At 58.0% G+C, this 18,152-nt stretch overlaps 1 protein-coding gene across 2 annotated transcripts in view; it reads right to left on the bottom strand.

Moving 5' to 3' along the window:
- The window catches only part of TLE2 (TLE family member 2, transcriptional corepressor), a 20,934-nt gene extending 2,907 nt beyond the window's left edge, over positions 1 to 18,027 (bottom strand). Inside the window, exons 1-17 of one of the 2 annotated variants that reach the window (XM_044918593.1) lie at positions 18,004 to 18,027; positions 17,832 to 17,929; positions 17,332 to 17,395; positions 16,880 to 16,924; positions 14,407 to 14,469; positions 12,129 to 12,203; positions 11,708 to 11,888; positions 11,313 to 11,332; positions 7,974 to 8,081; positions 6,698 to 6,742; positions 5,994 to 6,143; positions 4,655 to 4,793; positions 3,650 to 3,810; positions 3,009 to 3,085; positions 1,977 to 2,226; positions 1,578 to 1,825; positions 1,324 to 1,471 (exon numbers count right to left, since the gene is read on the bottom strand). In XM_044918593.1, the coding sequence (XP_044774528.1) occupies positions 1,324 to 1,471; positions 1,578 to 1,825; positions 1,977 to 2,226; positions 3,009 to 3,085; positions 3,650 to 3,810; positions 4,655 to 4,793; positions 5,994 to 6,143; positions 6,698 to 6,742; positions 7,974 to 8,081; positions 11,313 to 11,332; positions 11,708 to 11,888; positions 12,129 to 12,203; positions 14,407 to 14,469; positions 16,880 to 16,924; positions 17,332 to 17,395; positions 17,832 to 17,929; positions 18,004 to 18,027 (1,896 nt within the window). Of the gene's footprint in view, positions 1 to 1,323; positions 1,472 to 1,577; positions 1,826 to 1,976; positions 2,227 to 3,008; positions 3,086 to 3,649; positions 3,811 to 4,654; positions 4,794 to 5,993; positions 6,144 to 6,697; positions 6,743 to 7,973; positions 8,082 to 11,312; positions 11,333 to 11,707; positions 11,892 to 12,128; positions 12,204 to 14,406; positions 14,470 to 16,879; positions 16,925 to 17,331; positions 17,396 to 17,831; positions 17,930 to 18,003 lie in introns of both variants that reach the window. The other variant, XM_044918596.1, reaches the window with a different exon arrangement.
- Between the last annotated feature and the right edge of the window lie 125 nt (positions 18,028 to 18,152).

Raw genomic sequence — 18,152 nt, 5'->3', positions numbered from 1 at the left:
CCATGTACCGCGCTCGAGCCCCAGACGGCGGGGGGGGGGGGGAGGGGGGGAGGGGGGGGGGGGGGGGGGGGCGGTGAGCCCACCCCCCCCCCCCCCCCCCGTGAGCAGATGGTGGAAGGCAAGCTGAGACCCCGGCTCGCTCAAGGTCACAGATCCGTGAAGGATCGGGCCTTCGGACTCCCAGCTTGGAGCTCTCCCCGCTTGCCAACACCTCCTCTGACTTTGATCTGAAAGGGCTCGGTGGCCTCACCGTGCCGTGCCCCAGCCCGAGGGAGGAGGCACAGTTCCACCCGAAACTTCTCAAAGTCTTGCTGCCAGGACACGTGTGGAAAGAACCATAAATTGAGAGCAGAGAGAAGACTGGGAGGTTTTACATGTTCTCTACTTGGCCATACAGAAGTGTTCCTGTATACAGACAGGAGGCGCAGCAGGATGGGAGACACTCACCATGGGATTCCCCAGAGAACAACCCATCTAAGTCTCAGGGACAAGGGACAGACAACTATATCCACCTGCGCCCCTGACTTCCTTATCAAAGAAATTTTAAGCTAAAGAGAAGGTAGAATAGAAAGAGTTTGAGAGTTAGCTACCCACAGGCTTCAAGGAAGGGGGCAAAATGGAGATGGGTTTTGAAGGATGAGCAGGTAGGAGTTCACCAATTTGTCAAAAGGAAGGGAAAAGCATGTCAGCTGGAGGGAACCATCAGTGGAGAGGTCTAGAGGTGTGGCAGGGCATGGTGTGTGTGAGAATAGAGCGTGGGGGTCTTAAATGTCAGGCCAAAGAGCTCACACCCTGCCCCCAAAGCAGAGGGAAAGAGGATCTAGGTGACGCTGCTCAGCCCTGAGGAGCCCTCTGGTTCTGTTCAGCCCCTTCACTACATCCTTCAGTCTGGACTCGCACAATGCCCTCAACAGAGACCCCTGTCCAACTCCCATGTCAACCTCTACCTGTCCCCCCAGATCACTGGCTCCCCCATGGTGAGTCCGAGGGGGTGGTCAGGAACTCTCAGTAGGGTCAAGAGATTGAAGGTCCGGAGGAGAAACGAAGGAACGGGAGAGTGGCTCCGCGCAAGCATCTGGAAAGGCGATCTGAGGGTCTTAGTAGGCCCACAGCTTACTATGAATCAGTTCCTTTATGCTTCCCTATATCTGTCCCTGGAGAATTAAGGGGGAAGCCTGCGGATGTGTCCGAAGGACAAAAACGACGGGCAGACAGCAGGTACTTGGTCCCACTCAGCCCACGGAAGTGAGTGCCTTGGTAGAGAGGAGGGGTCTCCGGATGCCCGAACCTTCTAAGGCCCTCCCAGCAGACCCAGTGCCGCACCTGGGAGCTGAAGTCGTGCTGCTGCAGCTGGCGGCCCTCCCGCAGGTCCCAGCAGCGTACCGTGTTGTCCAGGCCCCCGGTCCAGAGCCGAGTGCCGTAGTCGGAAATGTCGATGCAGCTGGCCCCGTCCGTGTGGCCCTGGAACTGCCTGCGGGGAGAAGGGCTCAGGCGACCGTCGTGGGGCGGGACCCTCCCACGCCACTCCTCCGCCCCCCACAGCCCCCGTACGAGCCAAGGGGGCGGCGGCCGCCCACCTGACCATGGTCTGGTTCTGCAGGTCCCAGACCACGATGTTGCCGTCGCTGCAGCAGGAAAAGCAGACCTTGGCGTCGGGGCTGACGGCCAGAGCGTAGCAGGCGGGGGCCGAGGAGGTCAGCTCCGCCTTGATGCGCGGGGTGGGCGCCGCCAGGTCCCAGATGGACAAGGTGCTGGCCTCGCCGCCCACGATTAGACTCCGGCCGTCGGGCAGCAGCTTGCAGGAACGAATGTAGTTGTCCCGGTTCTGGGACGGAAGAGAAGCAAGGGTGTAGGGCCGGCCCTCCGGAGCCGGCCTCCCAGCGCCCGGCGCCAGTTCCCGGCTCCGAGGCTGCGAGCCCCGCCCCCGCCGGACAAGCCCCGCCCCCGCCGTCCTCCAAGCCCCGCCCCGCCCTCACCAGGCAGTCGAGCTGCGCCACCGGCGTCTTGGCGCCCGGCTGCCCCACGTCCCACACTTTCACGCAGCCCTTGCCGCCCGTGTACACGTGCTGCGTGGAGCCGCTGATGGTGACGGCGCAGACCACCTCGCCGTGCGCCAGCGTGTGCAGCTGCCGCGCCTGCCGCGGGATGCCGGCGCCCACGAGCGCGTCCGAGGGGAAGGGCACCGGCTGCATCTGCCCGTCGGCAGACACGTGGAAGGAGTAGGCCCTGCGCCGGAGGAGCAGGAGGAGGGCCGTGACGCGCGGGGAGGGGACCGCCGCGCCCTCTCCCCCTCCCCCCGGGGCAGGGAGGTGCCTTCCCCGGCCGGCCCGGTGCCCCCATGCGTTTGGGGAAGGAACCCCATGATCACAGGTGACCCGGCAGTCAGCGTGGTACAAAAGAGGAGGGGGTCCTAGCCCTAGCCTGGCGCCCCGCCCGGTGCCTGGTAAGCAAGCACTGAGTAAATGCTGAGTGGAGAGGATCCATCCAGGGAGATGCCATACCGGGAGAGCTCCAGAGAATGGGACCCAGTAGTAACACCAGCCACATGTGGCCGATTATATTTAAATACATTTACAACTTCAGTTCCTCAGTGGCAAAAGCCACAGGCGGCCGATGGCGATGGCAATCAATGGACAGCTGTAGGTCCAGAACATTCCCCATCGCGGCAGAAAGTTCCTGGGTTCTTGAGGCTGGGTCCATCTCTGGGTCCGTGCACTGTAGGGTGTGCAACAGTATCCCTGGCCCCCACCCACTGGGGGCCAGATGTGGGTGTGACAACTAAAAATATCACCAGACATGCCAAATGTCCTGGGGTGGGGGTGGGGAAGGCAAAATACCCCTCCCCCCTCGTTGAGAAACAGTGGTCTGTCTACATTTTGCTTGTTACACACCGCTCTCTCCAGAGAGCCCCTCAAGGAGAACTTCTGGAAATGCAGCAGGGAACCCCAGCCCCCACCCCACAACGTAAGCACCTGACAGGAGGCAGGGAGCCCCGAGCCAATACTCACGGCTTTCCACCAGGAATAGTGGGCAGGGAGGAGGAGATGGATGACCCTCGGAGATGAGGATGACACTCGAATGCCATCTGTCAAAAATGCCAGAGGGGGTGTCACAGGGCAGGTGACTCAAGCCCACCTGTGCCTTCCCCCAGGCTCATCTGCCATATTTCTCTGTTTCTCAGAGGATCCCCCATCTGTCCATCAGCCCCTCCCCAAGAGGCCGGAGATGCCTGGTCCTCTACCCACACTGCAGCTAGGAGAGCAGAGGTTTTCACTTGCGGGACCCCAAAGCCTCTGCCCAGGGAATCCTAGAATCCCAGAGTCGGAAGGACGCTGAAGAGTCTTTCTGACCTGCTCCAGAGCGAGAGCTGGCAAACTATGGCCCCCTGCTCGTTTTTGTAAATAAAGTTTTATTAGTACACAGCCACACCGGTTCATTTATATGTTGTCTATGCTGGCTTGGAGCTATGAAGGTGCTTATTTGCATTACGCTTGTGGGCTACTGAGACCCTCAGATCACCTTCCCACAGGCACATGCACTTGCCAAGCCGGGTTCCCAACCCTTTCCCTTGTCTCTCCTTATGTAAGTGGTTTCTCCTCCCGGCCCCCAGCCCCTGTGCCCTGCTGGTGCCCCCACGCCGAGGACTCACCATGGGGGACCGTCCATACACTACAGAGCCGCTGACTTGGGGGGACAGGTGGAGGCTAACGTAGGAGCTGGGCACAGAGAGGTCCCCATTAAGGGCGCTGTGGGAGCTCAGGCTGAAGGATGTGGTGAAGGGACTGGACAGTGTCAGGGGGCTCCTCAGGGCTGAGTGAGAAGAGACAAAGATAGGTCTTCAGACACCTTGGACCCAGATCCAGCCTTCCACGGCCTTGGCTGGTCATTGGGGCTGCTGTGGTCTGGTCCAGCATCCACCACACCCTTTCAAGTTTCCAGATGTTTGAGAATAGTTCCCTCTGGCTGACATGGGTTCCCTTTCCTTCCTCAGCCGCTGAATTCCTACTCACCCTTCAAAACCTAGACCCAATGTCCAACAATATCTCAGGAACATCCCTGAGCCTCCTCACCACACCCCTAGCCTCTAACCTTGCCCATTTTGGTTCCCTCCCTCTACCCTAGCCACGATCACACAGGGCTAGGAGTTTTGGGGTCTGGGTCTCCTTCCCCACCATCTGGGAGCTCCTCGAGGGCAGGTTCCAGGGCTGATTTCTTTTTGGGACCCCAGGACCAGCACAGGGGCCATAAGACAGAAAAGGAGAACATGTCATCCCCACATTAATGATGGGGAACCTGAAGCTCAGAAAGGTTGAGTCACTTGCCCAAGGTCACACAGCTGATGAGTATCCAAGGCTGGCCTCAACCCCAAGGCTGTCTGACTCCAAAGCCTGTCCGCTTTAGTGCCTGTCCGAGTGCACTAGGCTAAAGCTCTTGAGTAAATCATTTCCCCTCTGGGCCTCAGTTTCCCCACCTGTCAAGCCAAGACAGCGAGGAGCCCGAAGCCCAGGGTGAGTCAGCACTGGGCTCAGAGTCCTGGAAAGGCCAAGGCCATGCCAGACCTGGATTCAAACCTCCTGCTTTCCCCACTCCCTACCATTTTCTAGAACCCTCCCCTCCAAGAGACCTGTTCTGACAGGCCCCAGCAGACGCTCACCAACACTGTCCGTGCAAGGTGCTGGCTTGGCAGCAAGCTGGCGGGGGTGACTGGCTGAGCTGGGCCCGGGGGCGGACGCATCCTGGGGCGGGGAGGAGTCGCAGGACTTGGAGGCCGGAGTGCCGGCGGGAAGGTCGTTCTGGGGAGAAAGGTCAGGACTGATCACCCCGTGGCACCTGGCACCTGGCAGCCCACGAACTGGTGAGAAACTAGGTGGGAGAAGGGAGCAGGTACATCCATGCTAGGCCAGGGCTCGGGGGAGGTGCCCGCACGCCAAGCAGCGCCGCTCTGCGGTTTCGGGGGCGTGGCCCCCCGCTGATCCCCTGAGCATGGGGACAGGCGAGGGTCTGCACGCAGGGAGCGCCAGGCGGGTGCCTGAGCAGGAGGGAGCACAGCAGGGCAGGACCCTGCGCGAGTATAGTAAGGCACGCGATGCGATACACGGTCAGGAGTGCGGTGTAGACTGGCCTTGAGCAGGAGCACGCCTGCAGGGAGTGGGCTTGCAAGAGAAGGCCGCAGGAAGTCGGGAGGCTGTCCTGTCCTTTGGGGCCGAGGAATGGGAAACTCGTGGGGAGGGAGAGCACGCGGTGCCCGCCACACGCGCACGCCCACGAAGGGGAGTGGGAGGCGACCACGTGGGACAGGGAGGCCTTGGGGGCGCTTCTCTGGGAGAACAGAGCTGCCCCTCCCCCTCTGGTCTCCTGAAGTGGAGGAGGTCACCGAAGATGCCTCGGGAGCCCCAGCCTCTGCGGTCGCCATGGCAACCTGCTGGGAGGGGAGGCCTGGAAACCGACGCACTCTCTGGGTAAGTGCAGGGGAGGGGTCTGGGGAAGGTTTGGGGAAGGAGGGGCGGGACAAATGGAGCCCAACTGTGAACGCCCAGGGGGGAGAAGCTCTTCGGGGGTTCCTACACCTGGCACTGAGAAAGTTGTTCCCATAGTAATCCTCTTGCCTTTCGGGGACAGGGATGACAGCTCAGGTGGGGCTGGTGCATCCCCAGCGCCTCTCAAAGGCTTTAACACTTGAGGGGCTGGAGTCGAGGCCTCGAGAGCCTGCGTCCTACAGCTCACTGTGTTCATCTCCAAGGGGCTTCCTATTTCTTGCAAGAGATGCTTGGCTTTTCCACAAGATGGTGAGTGGTCTTTTCTTATGTATTTAGGTTCCCCAGAGCCAGTCCACTTGGGAAAAATGCTTGGGTAGAGTAGAGGCGGTGTTTAGGAAGGTCGCAAAGAATCAGAGCCTGGCTGGTTTCTGCCCACTCCACACCTAATGTGGTTGCACCTGTTTCCAGGTCCCCAGGATGAATAAAGTGAGTTTCAAGGCCTCCCCTACTCCTTACCAGGACAAGCTCCTTGGCTCTGGGGAGTGGGGAGCCGAGGCTGGAGGCCAAGGAGGCCGGGCTGTCCACAAGGTCCCGACGGGCAGGGACGCAGATGGGTGCCTTTCCACACGGGGTGGTAGCTGGGCTGGGGGGCTCCGAGGGTTGGTCCTGGGTTTGAGGAGGTGACGTTAAGTGGAGATGAAGTGGGCGAAGAAGGAGAGCCTCTCTCTATACCCCTCCCAAGCCCCATCCCACACTCCAGACCGGGCACCTACGATCCACCTTGGGAGGATTATGAAGCCCCTGCCGCCATGCCTTACTTTACTCATCTGTACAATGGGACTGACAGTACCCACTCCATAAGCACACACAGCGACTACTATGTAAGGGCTTTTGTTGTCCCCCACTGAACAGATGGGGAAAAGTGAGACCAGGGAAGGCAGCATAGTCCCCCAGTCACACAGTGAGCCAGGGCTTGAAGCCACTTCTGCTGCCCATCCCGTGTCATCTGGGCCTCAGTTTCCCCACCTGCGCTACAGAGAGGAGGTCGGCTTGAGGTGTTCCCCTATCCCCTACTCCCGTGCCACCCTCATCCCAGCCTTCAACAGAGAGGGGGCCAGGACCCCCCCTTCCCTCTGGGCCCCCCAACACTCTGGAAAACCTACCGCTCGCTGTGCCCAGACCTCTGAGTCCCGGAAGTCAGAGGCTGGACCCCGACTCACCTCGTCCACCACCAGGTTGTAATCGCTCTTGTCTTCGTCACTCTCCTGGGGGGACACGGGGGAGAGAGCTTACCCTGGCCATGCCCCTGCCTCCACGTCCCCTTACTCATCCTCAGGAGGTGGGGCATACACGGGGCCAGCCCCAGTCTGAGCAGGATCCTGGGGCTCCAGAGGCCCCTTTGCTTGGTTCAGAAAGAAGGCTGCCATTTGCTCAGGTGCAAAGGGGGATTTGGGAGGGTGGGTGGGTCCCTCATGGAGGAAAATGAGGGGGAAGGAGCTGAGTACCCAAGACTTGCTGTGGGGCCCTGAGTGCCTCCCAGCCCTCCCTGGGTCTGTTTCCTGCTCTGTGCAGTGAGGGGACAGCCAGAGACCAGGAGTCATCCAGACCTCCCTCCTGGCTCTTACTCCACAGAGTCAATCAACCTCTCAGGATTGTCCGTCTCATCTACCCATCTGCCCACCCCCATCCCCATGGCCTCGCAGAAACCTCACCCCCGCCTTAGCCTCCTGGACTTCAGCCTTGCCCCCTCCAAGTAGTCTTCCAAGCTTGCCCCAGAGGGATTTTCTTAACACCTGTCCCCACATCTGTTCTACCTCCTTCTGTGGCTCCCCATCACCCTTGGGAGAAACAATGTTGTCTGGGGCTGCCCTCTGGTCTGGCTGAAAAGCAAGGGAAGACCAAAGCCTGCAGCCCGAAGGCCACATCTTCCCAGCAGGGGGGCATTTCTTTGACCCCCCCCATCCCCGATTTTCTTCTTTAAAACAAAATGAGTTGCTGACACGTATAGAACAGCTGTTACGATTGTTGGAGACTAAAGGCATCTCTGAGAAACGGAAGGATTGGCCAATACTGGGCCTGCCAGGAGGCTGGGACCAGGTTAAGGCTGTTCCTGTGGATGAGACAGGTGCTTCCCCACCAGCCACAGTCCCAGCCCCCACTTTCAGCCTGGCGCCTGGGGTGCCAGAGGCAGAAACTACAGGTACAGTGCTCCTCCAGTGAGGGAGGGGGTCCCGGCCCTGGAGAAGGGGAAATTCTAGATGGCTGAGCCATAGCCAGGAGGTAGGAAAACAGATGCCTGGTCCAGAAGCTACAGAGACAGAGCAACTAGAGCTGGGCCTGGCCCCAGAGGGGCTCTTCTGGTTGCTCAGTGCTCCCTGGGCAATGGGGAGCTACGGAAGGCTGTAGAATGAGAGTCATGGCCAGAGCTGGGCTCTGGAAGGCTCTGAGGAGCACGGCTGGGGGCCCACTCCAGTCTTCTGCTTGCCCCCCACTTACATAAGGTCCTGACAGATCCTTGTCCTCAGCTCGCTGCTTCCCACTGCTCCCCAGGCCACCCGGTCGCTCCTCTTCCACCACACTCTCAGGGGGTGAGGGGGATGCGCTCTGCAGAGAGACAAGGGCCGGGTGGGACAAAGGGTCAGGGTCCTGGGGCCCCAGACTCCATCCTGGCCCAGCCAAGACTGAGGGTCCCCAACACAGTTATTAGGATCTATGCCTCAGGCTTCCCATCTGGGAAATGGGACCTTCCAAGGGCAGACTCGATGCTAAGTCCTTGGCCTCACAGCAAGCTTGTGGGCAAATGATGGTTAATCCCCTTGTACAGACAGGGAAACTGAGCCTAAGGGAAGACAGGGCTGTACAGTGAATTAGGGGCCGAGACAGGACTCAAAACCAGCCCACACATGCCAACAATATGACCTTTGAAGGTCAAAGCCTGGGTGAGCAGGCACAAAGAACCCCCCTTAAACCTGCCTGTGGGCCCTTAAACAGTTTGCTCCTTCCCTGGGACTCAGTCTCCCATCTGTACAGAGAGGCTGCCCCACACAGTGATTTCTCAAGCACTTCTGTTGTGGGATCAATTCTTCAACTGAGATTTTATCTCGAAGCCCAATGTGATGGGCAGATAAGAAATCCAGCCTGGAGAGCTGCCTGGCTATATGCAAACACACAAAGGAGGGAGCAAAGTCCCGTTGGGACGATGGGGCAGCTGGGAAAGAAAGCATGCTGCAGAAAGCGCAACCACAGAAGCGAAAACCACGCAGCCACTTAAAAAAGAAAGTAGAAATCTTTAAAAAAAAAAAAGTGGGAGGTGGGGTGGGACGCCTGGCCGGCTCAGTCAGCAGAGCGTGCGACTCCTGACCTCAGGATGCTAAGTTTGAGCCCCACATTCGGTGTAGAGATTACTTAAAAAAAAAAGAAAGATGGGGCGCCTGGGTGGCTCAGATGGTTGAGCGTCTGCCTTCGGCTCAGGTCATGATCCCAGGGTCCTGGGATCGAGCCCCGCGTTGGGCTCCCTGCTCGGCGGGAAGCCTGCTTCTCCCTCTGCCTCTACCGTTCCCCCTGCTTATGCTCTGTCAAATAAGTAAATAAAATCTTCAAAAAAAAAAAAAAAAAAAGGAAAGAAAGTTGAGATGTGACAGCATGGAAAGATGGCCACAATGTATCACCAAAGTAAAAAAGCAAGCAGGGAGAGAGGCAGATGCCTTGGCGTTTCTCTGAGACCTTGGGCAAGTCGCCTCACCTGTCTGCATCTGTGTTCTCATCTGTCAAATGGGGATGGGAACAACACCCACCTCAATGGCTGCTGGGAAGACCCAGTGAGCCGTGGAACGCTTGGCCTAAGCCAGCGCCCGGGCCGCGGTGAGTGCTCACTGTTCTCTCTGGAGTAACCAGCCCATGTGTGTGCAGATACAGAAACCCATGTGATATACCAGGGTCTCTCCCCTCAACACTGTGGGCCCACCACGGGAATGCTGGGGGGCTGAGCATCATCCCGGGCCCCACCCCCTCGATGCCAGGCGCTCCGCCAGCCACAGATGTCCCCACACATGGCCTGGTGTCCCCCCGGGGGTAGAATCTCTCATTTGACCACCACTCTTTCCTCGTATCAAGTGCGTTCCCACCACAGAGCAGCTCCTGTGTAGAATCTGTCTCTGTGGGGGGGGGGCATGCCAGACACCGGGGAGAAGTTTGGAAGGAGGCGCTTCAAACCGACGACAGGAGTCATTTTAGGAAAGGGGACTTGGATGGGGGGTGGGCAGTGGCTCAGGGCAAGAGCCAGGAGAGCCATGGTCCCTTTACTGGGTCAAACAGGGTCCCTCAAAGTTACGTGTCCAGCCAGAAGCTCAGATGGGACCTTATCTGAATATAGGGTCTTTGCAGAAGTAATTTGTTTCGGTGAGTGCATACTGGATCGGGGTGGGACCTAGTGCAATAGGACTTAAAAAGGGTGGGACACACAAGACACACAGGGGAGAAGCCACGTGAGGATGGAAGTAGAGACGGAGTGATGCAGCCACGAGCCAAGGAGCCCCAAGGATGGCCAGACGCCACTAGAAGCTGAAAGAGCCAAGGAAGCATCCTTCCCTAGAAACGCTGGAGGGAGCCGCCAAGCTCACACCTCCATTTCAGATTTCTAGCCTCCAGAACCGGGAGAGAATAAATGTGTGTTGTTATAAGCCATGCAGGGTGCACTAATTTGTTCTAGCAACCCCAGGAAACAAACACGGTCCCTTTTCTACAGGAAAACCATCTACAGGGATCGTTCTCTGTAGGAATTGTCTCGTATTAAACAAGTAAACGAAGAGGGCCAGTCGGCAACTGGCAACGTTTATCAAAAATGTAATCTCTGCGGGGCGCCTGGGTGGCTCAGTTGGTTAAGCGACTGCCTTCGGCTCAGGTCATGATCCTGGAGTCCCTGGATCGAGTCCCGCATCAGGCTCCCTGCTCAGCGGGGAGTCTGCTTCTCCCTCTGACCCTCCCCCCTCTCATGTGCTCTCTCTCTCTCAGTCTCTCTCTCTCAAATAAATAAATAAAATCTTTAAAAAAAAAATGTAATCTCTGCCTCAAAAGAGGCATTTACAGGAGCGTATGCTATGGACATTCTCTTATCCGACCCAAAGGTGTTCCTGTGAAGATGTCCACCAGGGCGTTGTTTATCGCAGTGAGAAAGGGAGAAATGGTCTCCGACACATACTGTTAAACGAGCAAGACACAGAGCGGGGACATAAACTGCTGCCACTGGTCCACTTGGCCTTGAACGTATGCGAACATACAGACGCGCAGGCGCATGCGCACACCCAGAACAGCGCCGGCCGGTAGAACGCAGGGAAGCTGAGTCACCTCTGGGGGTTGCACCGTGTGCGGTTTCTTGCATTCGATACTCTATTTTATACAAGCCTTTACCGTTGGGGGAGTCTGGTATAAGGGTGCCCGGGGCTTCCCTGTACTTTTCTTTGCAACCTCCAGTGCATTTATAATTGTCCCAAAACGAAACAATTTTTAAAGAAATTACACATGGGGCTCACAGACTATTTCTGTCCGGCAGCACTCTGATAGATAATACTGGATGGATGATGGATACATTAATGAATGGAGGGCTGGGTGGAATGCATTTATTTATTCAATCGCCAAAAAAAAGCTCAAGCTGGAAAACTCTCGACAAATCTCTAGCCTGATGGGCATCTCCCACAACCAAAAGGCTTCAGGCGACCCAGCTGAAAAACCAGATATGGGTCTTGTTCTGAGGACCCTATCAGCTCAGAACCACCAGCTTCAGCCACATGCGAATAGCAAGCAAATATCACACAAGTTCCTGGATGCCCTTCAACTTACCCTGCTCGGGGCTCTCTCCACTGGAGGTTGGGAGTGAGGCAAAGGGAGAGAGAAGAAAAGATGAGGGTTTCGTAGCCCCTGGTGCCAGAGGGCACACCCCTCCAGAGTTTCTAGAGCCCTGTCCCCAGCTCAGAACCTCCCTTCTCCTTCCAACACCCTTGCAAAGGAATGGGTTGTTCCTCCCCTGAACCATTCAGATAGATGCCCAGAGACGGGCAGTAACTCGCCCAAGAACACACAGCCAGTGGGGGAGTAAAGTTGACCCCCAGGGCCCTGCAGTGCCCATCATTCACTCCCTCACACTTCAGTGAGTTTGGTGCTCTGGACAGGGTGGCCTGCCAGTCCCCCTTCCCCACCATCCCCCTGGCCAGTGCCACCCTGTGCTGCCCGCTCACCTCTGGGTCCCTCGGCCTCCCCACCTGCCCGGTCTTCCTTGGCGGCCGCAGCCAGCTGAGCCTGGGCGGCCAGTGCTCCGGACAGGGCCAGCAGCCCCGTGGCACCACTGCCCACCAGGCCAGCAGGGCGAGGGGTGAGGGGCACAGGGGGGGCATGGTGGGACAGCGGCTGGAGCTGCTGCTGCTGGAGAGAGGAGAGGTGGGCCGGGGCCAGGCCGCAGCCCAGCGGTGCCCCTGGCCCACGAGGCCGCCCCGAGCCAGCACAGGCTCTGGGCAGAGGGGGCACCCCAGAGTCTGCGGGGAGGCCAGAGCCCAGGCCGGCTGCCCACCCGGCACCCCCAGCCAGCTTTAGCACCTACTGGGTGCCAGGGCCCCGGGGGTGGGGTCTCCCCAGGGCAGGGGAGCGGCAGGGGGGACTCACCCCGATGAGGCTGTTCAGCTCCCCCACGGTCACCTGCTTGGCCCGCTCCATGGCCTGTAGCACCTGCTGTTGATGCTGGGAGGTGGGGGTACGGGGAAGGGGGTGCTCGGGCTCCCTGTCTGCTGGCCGTCCCCATCTGCCCAGGCAGTGCCCTCTGAGGCCCCAGCTCCCCCTCCCCCCTCATCCTTGTCCCCAGCACTTGCTATTTCTCTTCTCTCTCTCCCTCTCCATTTTAAATGTGAGGCAAACACAAAGACAAAGAAACAAAGCATATACGGGGCAGTGAAAACTAGTAATTACAAATCGGGGTTCGATCGATCAGGATCTCCCTGGGCACTGTGGACATCGGGGCGGGTCATTCTCTGGGGGGCGTCCTGGGTGCTGTGGGGGGCTGAGCGGCATCCCTGGCCCCCACCCACTCCATGCCAGGAGCACCGCCAGGCCTGATGACCACAGACGTCCCAAACATTGCCAAGCGTGCCCTGGGGACACCTTCGCCCCCAGCAAAGAACCACGGTCTAAATCAGCACCCAGCTAAACACCCCCGGGTCAAAAAGTAGAAATTGGCAGCTTGGAGAAGCCTCAGTGCCTCTGCCCATCTATGGTCCTTCTTCCTGCCTCTCTCTGCCTCAAGCAATGAGAAAACCTCCTCTCCGCACATTGTTGGATAAGGAAGCCACCGGCCACACGTGGCCACTGAGCACTTGAAATGTGGCCGGTGCAAGTGAAGAACGAAAGGTTTCATTTAATTTAAGACAAATGTCAGTAGAAACTTAGTGTAATATATTTACATCGAAATATAGATGAATGTATATTTAAGGGACCACACGTGGCTAGTGGCTCCCGTGGGAACAGACGATATGCGGCTGTTTATCCACACTCCTGAGCTCGGGAATTTGGGCTGCATTCCCACCGAGGATGTGTCAGATGCTACTGGGAAGCTCTGTGTGTGGCACACGCGTGTGTAAGTGTGTCAAGGCCGAGGGCTGGTAAATGTTCTCTGTAAAGGGTCACACAGTGAATATTTTCAGAGTTGCAGGCCTGAAGTTCCCTGTGGCAGCTTTTCTATCTGCCCTTTGATCAGGAATGCTGCCAAAGAGATCCGTACATGAATGGGCATGACCACATACCAATAAAACTTTATTTACAAAAGAGGCAGAGGGTGGGATTTGGCCCTCCGGCTATAGTTTGCTGACTCCTGGCCTAGAATGGAGTCGCTGGGGCACATGTGTGTGTCTTTATTCACTTCCTAGTCTTTTCATCCTCCTTTCTTCCCATGTTGCCCTTCTCACCACGGCCACCTTGTCCTCACCCTCGGCTTCAGACACGATCTCTACAATCTCAGTCCAGCCAGGACATCCCTCCATCCCAAGCTTCCAGAAAATCTCAGATTCAGTGGGGTCCAATGCAAGATGAGCATCTCTCTTGGTTTTGTTCCCCAACACAACTAGGGCCCTCCATTTATCCACCCTGCAATAGAACCTGCCCTCATGTCTCTTACGGACAGAATGCTCCAGACAGAAGCAGGGACAGCTGATGTCAAGGTCCTGAGGCTGGCAGGTACTTGGAGAATTCTTATAAGAGTTAACTTTTTTTTTTTAAGATTCAGGGAGGTGTTCATGCTGCTTTATTATGTCATCTGTCCTGGTTCTACTTTTTTAAAATTATTATTGTGGTTACAGATACGTAAGAGTTGCCATCATAACCATTTCTAAGTGCACAGCTCAGCGGCATGAAGCACACTCACACTGTCATGCAACCACCCCCATCATCCATCTCCAGAACTTTCCATCTCCCCAAACTGAGGCCCTGTCCCCACAAAACACTGACTCCCCATCTCCTCCTTCAGCTCCTGGCTCCCACCCTCTGCTCTCTGTCTGTGTGGATGATGGGTCTCCTCTAGGGACCTCCTGGGAGAGGAATGGACAGTATTTGTCCTTTGGTGACTAGCTTATTTCACTGAGCACACAGAAGAGCTAACTTTTACTGGGTGCTTACTGCGCACCCAGTATCACCCTGGCATGTGTCCGCTTGTCTAAACATCACCACGAAGGCACAGACAAGGCAAGCAGCCAAGGGCACGTGGCCAGGATTCGGACCCAGGCAACCTGGTGGAGCCCCCACTCCTCACCCTCAGCCACCCCCTCCTTCCATCCCTGAAGCCCCTGCTCCAGCCCGGTGCCCCCCAGGCCACCCAGCGGAACCAGTGCCCGCCACACTGAGCCGGCCCCCCTCCCCCAGCCCTCCAGCTCCCCTCTGCCCCAGCAGGCCCACTCACCTCCTGCGTCAGGAAGGGGATAATCTGAGCACAGATACCACTGAGGCGCTTCACAATCTCGGCCTGGCAGGAAACAAGGGGGAGGAAGCTTGGAGGGGGGACCCTCCGTCCAGACCCTCAACTCCAGACGTAATAAGCCTTGGCAAAGCCCGGGAGGTAGGGGGCTGTCACCAGCAGGTGCAAATGGGGGACGCTGCAGCCAGCGAGGCAGAGGCTCGGGGCAGACCGATGGGCTGCCGAGGAAGCGGTCTGCTGAGCGGATGCCCAGGGCAGCCGTGAGCCGGAAGGCGAGGACGGATCCACCAGCCGCCGACACAATCAACAGATTCCCAGGAAGCAGCCACACAGACGCCCCACTCAGATGGGCTACTCAGAAGCTTGGGGGTCATCATAAACAAAGGAGTGGCCCTCACAGGCTGTCTCTCCTGGGCACAGGCTCTCTGTGGGTCCCCTCTGCAACCTGGACCACTGCCAGGCAGAGACCCCAGTGCACCACACTCTGGGGAAGGGCTTCGTGGTGGTGGGCTCATAAAAGAAATAATATTTTGCTCTTTGTCCCCAGTTCCTGGCACAGAGCCCCTAAAACTCTTGGGATTTCTCCGTGATGGGTAAGGGATGGGAGGGGGTGGCTTTTGCTGCTCTCAGTAAGCCCCTTTCAGCCATACCTGCATTTGTTAGAGGGATGGAGGTCGAGTTAATCACCAATGGCCGATGATTTTGATGATTTAATCAATCAGGCCTATGCAATGAAAGCTCCATAAAAACCCCTTAGAGAGTTGGTGGAGAGCTTTGGGTGGGTCAAAGTATGGAGGTGCTGGGAGGGTGGTGCACCCAGGGAGGCCACGGATGCTCTGCGCCCCCACCCATGCCTCCCCCTCCACCCCTCTTCCGTCTGGCTGTTCCTGAGCTCCATCCTTTCTAATAAGGAGGTAACCTAGTAAGTCAACAGTTTTCCTGAGTTTTGGGGACTGTTTGGGCAAATTATCAAACCCGAGGTGGGGATTATGGGAACCCTCAATTTATATATAGTTGGGTGGTCAGAAGTTTGGGCCGGAGACCCAGACTTCTGTTTGGTATCTGAAACAGGGGTAGTCCAGTGGGGCTGAGCCCTGAAGCTGGGGTCTGCACTGACTCCAGGAAGACAGTGTCAGAATCAGGCTGAACTGCAGAACGTCTGCTGGTGTCGGGGTTGGAGAATCGGTCGGTGTTCAGAAACCCACATGTTTGGTGTCAGAAGAATGGGGAGTGGAGTGGAGACAATGCGGTTTTACTTGCAGGTTTCACTGGGGACAGGGTCTGGGCCAGGGGTGCCCCACAGAGGCCGAACAGAGGGAAGTGGGGTGGGGAAGGGGGCAGGTATGGCATATGCAGCTGTGTGTGGGGTCAGCCTATGCTCTGCTTCTACCTGGGTTAGAGGGGTGCTAGACAGGGTTCCCACTGGGAGGGTGGAGGCTGAGCCCTAGCACCTGCCTGCCACCCTGTTAGACGGTCTATTTCATGCACTCACGGGACCACGCCCTACTCCAGGCAGATCAGCCCCCTCCAGCCCACACCAGAGCCAGCAGAGCCCACACATACCCAGAAAGGCAACCCCAGGCCGCCCACACTCTCAGCCCACCCCCCTCCTCTTCCCACCCACCAGGAAGCCCCCCACCTTGTTTTAGGCTCCACCCATTGTTTTGATATTCTGAGGGACAGAATCTAAGAGTCCATCAACCTCACAATCTCACAATCTTTCAGGGCCCCTCTTATCTATCAGAGAATCTTGAGGTCAGTGTCAGGTTCTCGGGGTTAATCTTTTCTTTTAAGGAGGTTCTGTGCCCAGCGTGGAGCCCAACGTGGGGTTGAACTCATGACCCTGAGATCAAGACCTGAGCTGAGAATCAAGAGTCAGATGCTTAACCGACTGAGCCATTGGGGCGCCCCATCTCGGGGCTGCTCTTGAACAACTGGAGTCAATTTCAGAACCTTCTGGTCTAACTTAGAACCTTGAATCCCACGCAGAAGCTGACAAGAGTCTCAGAACCTCAGAGCATTAGGGCCCATCTCACATCCTTCAAAGCATCAACAGAAGCTTGAGGTCCATCTCAGACCATCAGGATCCATCTCCAAACATCAGACTCTCTGGGCTGAAAGGGACCTTCAGGACTGTCTGGCCGGCCCCCTCCCAGGGACAGGAGTTGCCTCCACTGCCTCCTGTCCTGGCTGCCAGCCTCTGGGACAAGCCCTCCTTGACAGAGACACCTGGCTCCTGCCCACTTCTTGCCTCTCTGCTGGACCATGTCTCTGGAAGTACAGTATTGTTTTCCTGTTGTGAGGCTGCAATCTGGCCCCCTGGTCCCAGAGATTTGGGGATGAGACCCCTGCTCCCTGGGTCTGCTTTGCCCCAGACTGCTTGAGTGCTGGGTCTCTCTCACAGCCTCCAGACCCTCACCCTTCCTAGTGGACACTCTGACCCCCAACACACAGTTACCTGCTTGTGCATTTCAATGTTGAGCCCGTAGGACATCTCATAGTACTGCAAAGGAAAAGCCAATTGGGAACGTCTACTGGGCCAGTGGATGCTGGGTCTTCCAGGAGCCCCCAGGCTGGGGGAATCACAGCAGGGCACAGAGCCTCACAGCCCCAGGGGACCCCAGAGGGGAAAACCAGAGGAGGAAGCAGGGAGGGGGGCAGGAGGAGGTGCCCAGAGACCATGGCCCCTCAAAGATGCCCATGGGGAGAGGGGACATCCTTGTCTCATTGTTTGCAAGAGTTGGGAGGGCCCTCATAAAGACAGCCTGGAATCCCAACCAGCCCAATTTACAGATAGGGAAAATGAGGCCCAGAGTGGCAGGGTGAGTGGGGTTTCACACCCCTAGCGCTTTTACTCACAGCTGAGTCCTCCTCCCCACTGCCCAGTCCTGGCAATAATGAGCCCCTCACCATGACATAATGTCGTTGCATTTCTGTCTTCTCACTGGCCAGCTTCTCACATTCCAGCTTGAGGCTGGGAAGGAGACGGGGCATGCGGATCCCACTCAGCCCTGCCTCTACCACCACCCCATCCCCACCGCACCCCCCACCCCGAAAGACGAAAGACGCAGGGACATCCCATCTGAGCCACTTTCCAAAGTGATGGGTTTGGCTCTTTCCCCTCTCCCCACTTCCTTATCCTCACTCCACCTCCTGGTCCCAGTCCCTTCCTACCCCTTCTCAGGCTCAAAGTGTCCCAGTACTGGGTGTCCCCATCCACCTCACCTGCCTTCCACCTGGAAGCCCTCCCTCTCCCCTGGAGTGGGGGGCAGGCTCCCTCCTCCCGGCACCCTGGAGGCCCCGCCCCCGCCTGGCTGCGCCCCGGGGCCCCCAGTGGCCAGCCCCTCTCCCCGGGGCTCCCAGGTGAGCTCCCGGGTCCCCCGGGGCTGGGCGCCCCCGCCCCCCCTCACCTGTGGTACTGAGCCTGAAGAAACTGGAATTCCTCTTTGATGCGGTCGCAGATCTCCAAGATCGAGAACTTGAAGGGCTGGCCGGACTGAAGCGGGGTCTGGGGGGGACGGCGGGGTCTGAGCTCCCGGACGCCCGTGCCCCCACCCCGCGCAGCCCGGGCCCCCCACTCACCGGGTGCCTCCCCTGGGGGTACATCCTGCCGATCCGGAAGCCCCCCGCGCCGCCGGAGCCCGACGATCCCGAGGGGGGGCGGTGGGGGGGGGGGCGGGGCGGGCGGGGTGGGGGCACGGGCGTCCGGGAGCTCAGACCCCGCCGTCCCC

Source organism: Neomonachus schauinslandi, chromosome 1, assembly GCF_002201575.2.
Source record: "Neomonachus schauinslandi chromosome 1, ASM220157v2, whole genome shotgun sequence".
Taxonomy (NCBI): Eukaryota; Metazoa; Chordata; class Mammalia; order Carnivora; family Phocidae; genus Neomonachus; species Neomonachus schauinslandi.
This window is presented reverse-complemented; position numbering and strand designations above follow the sequence as displayed.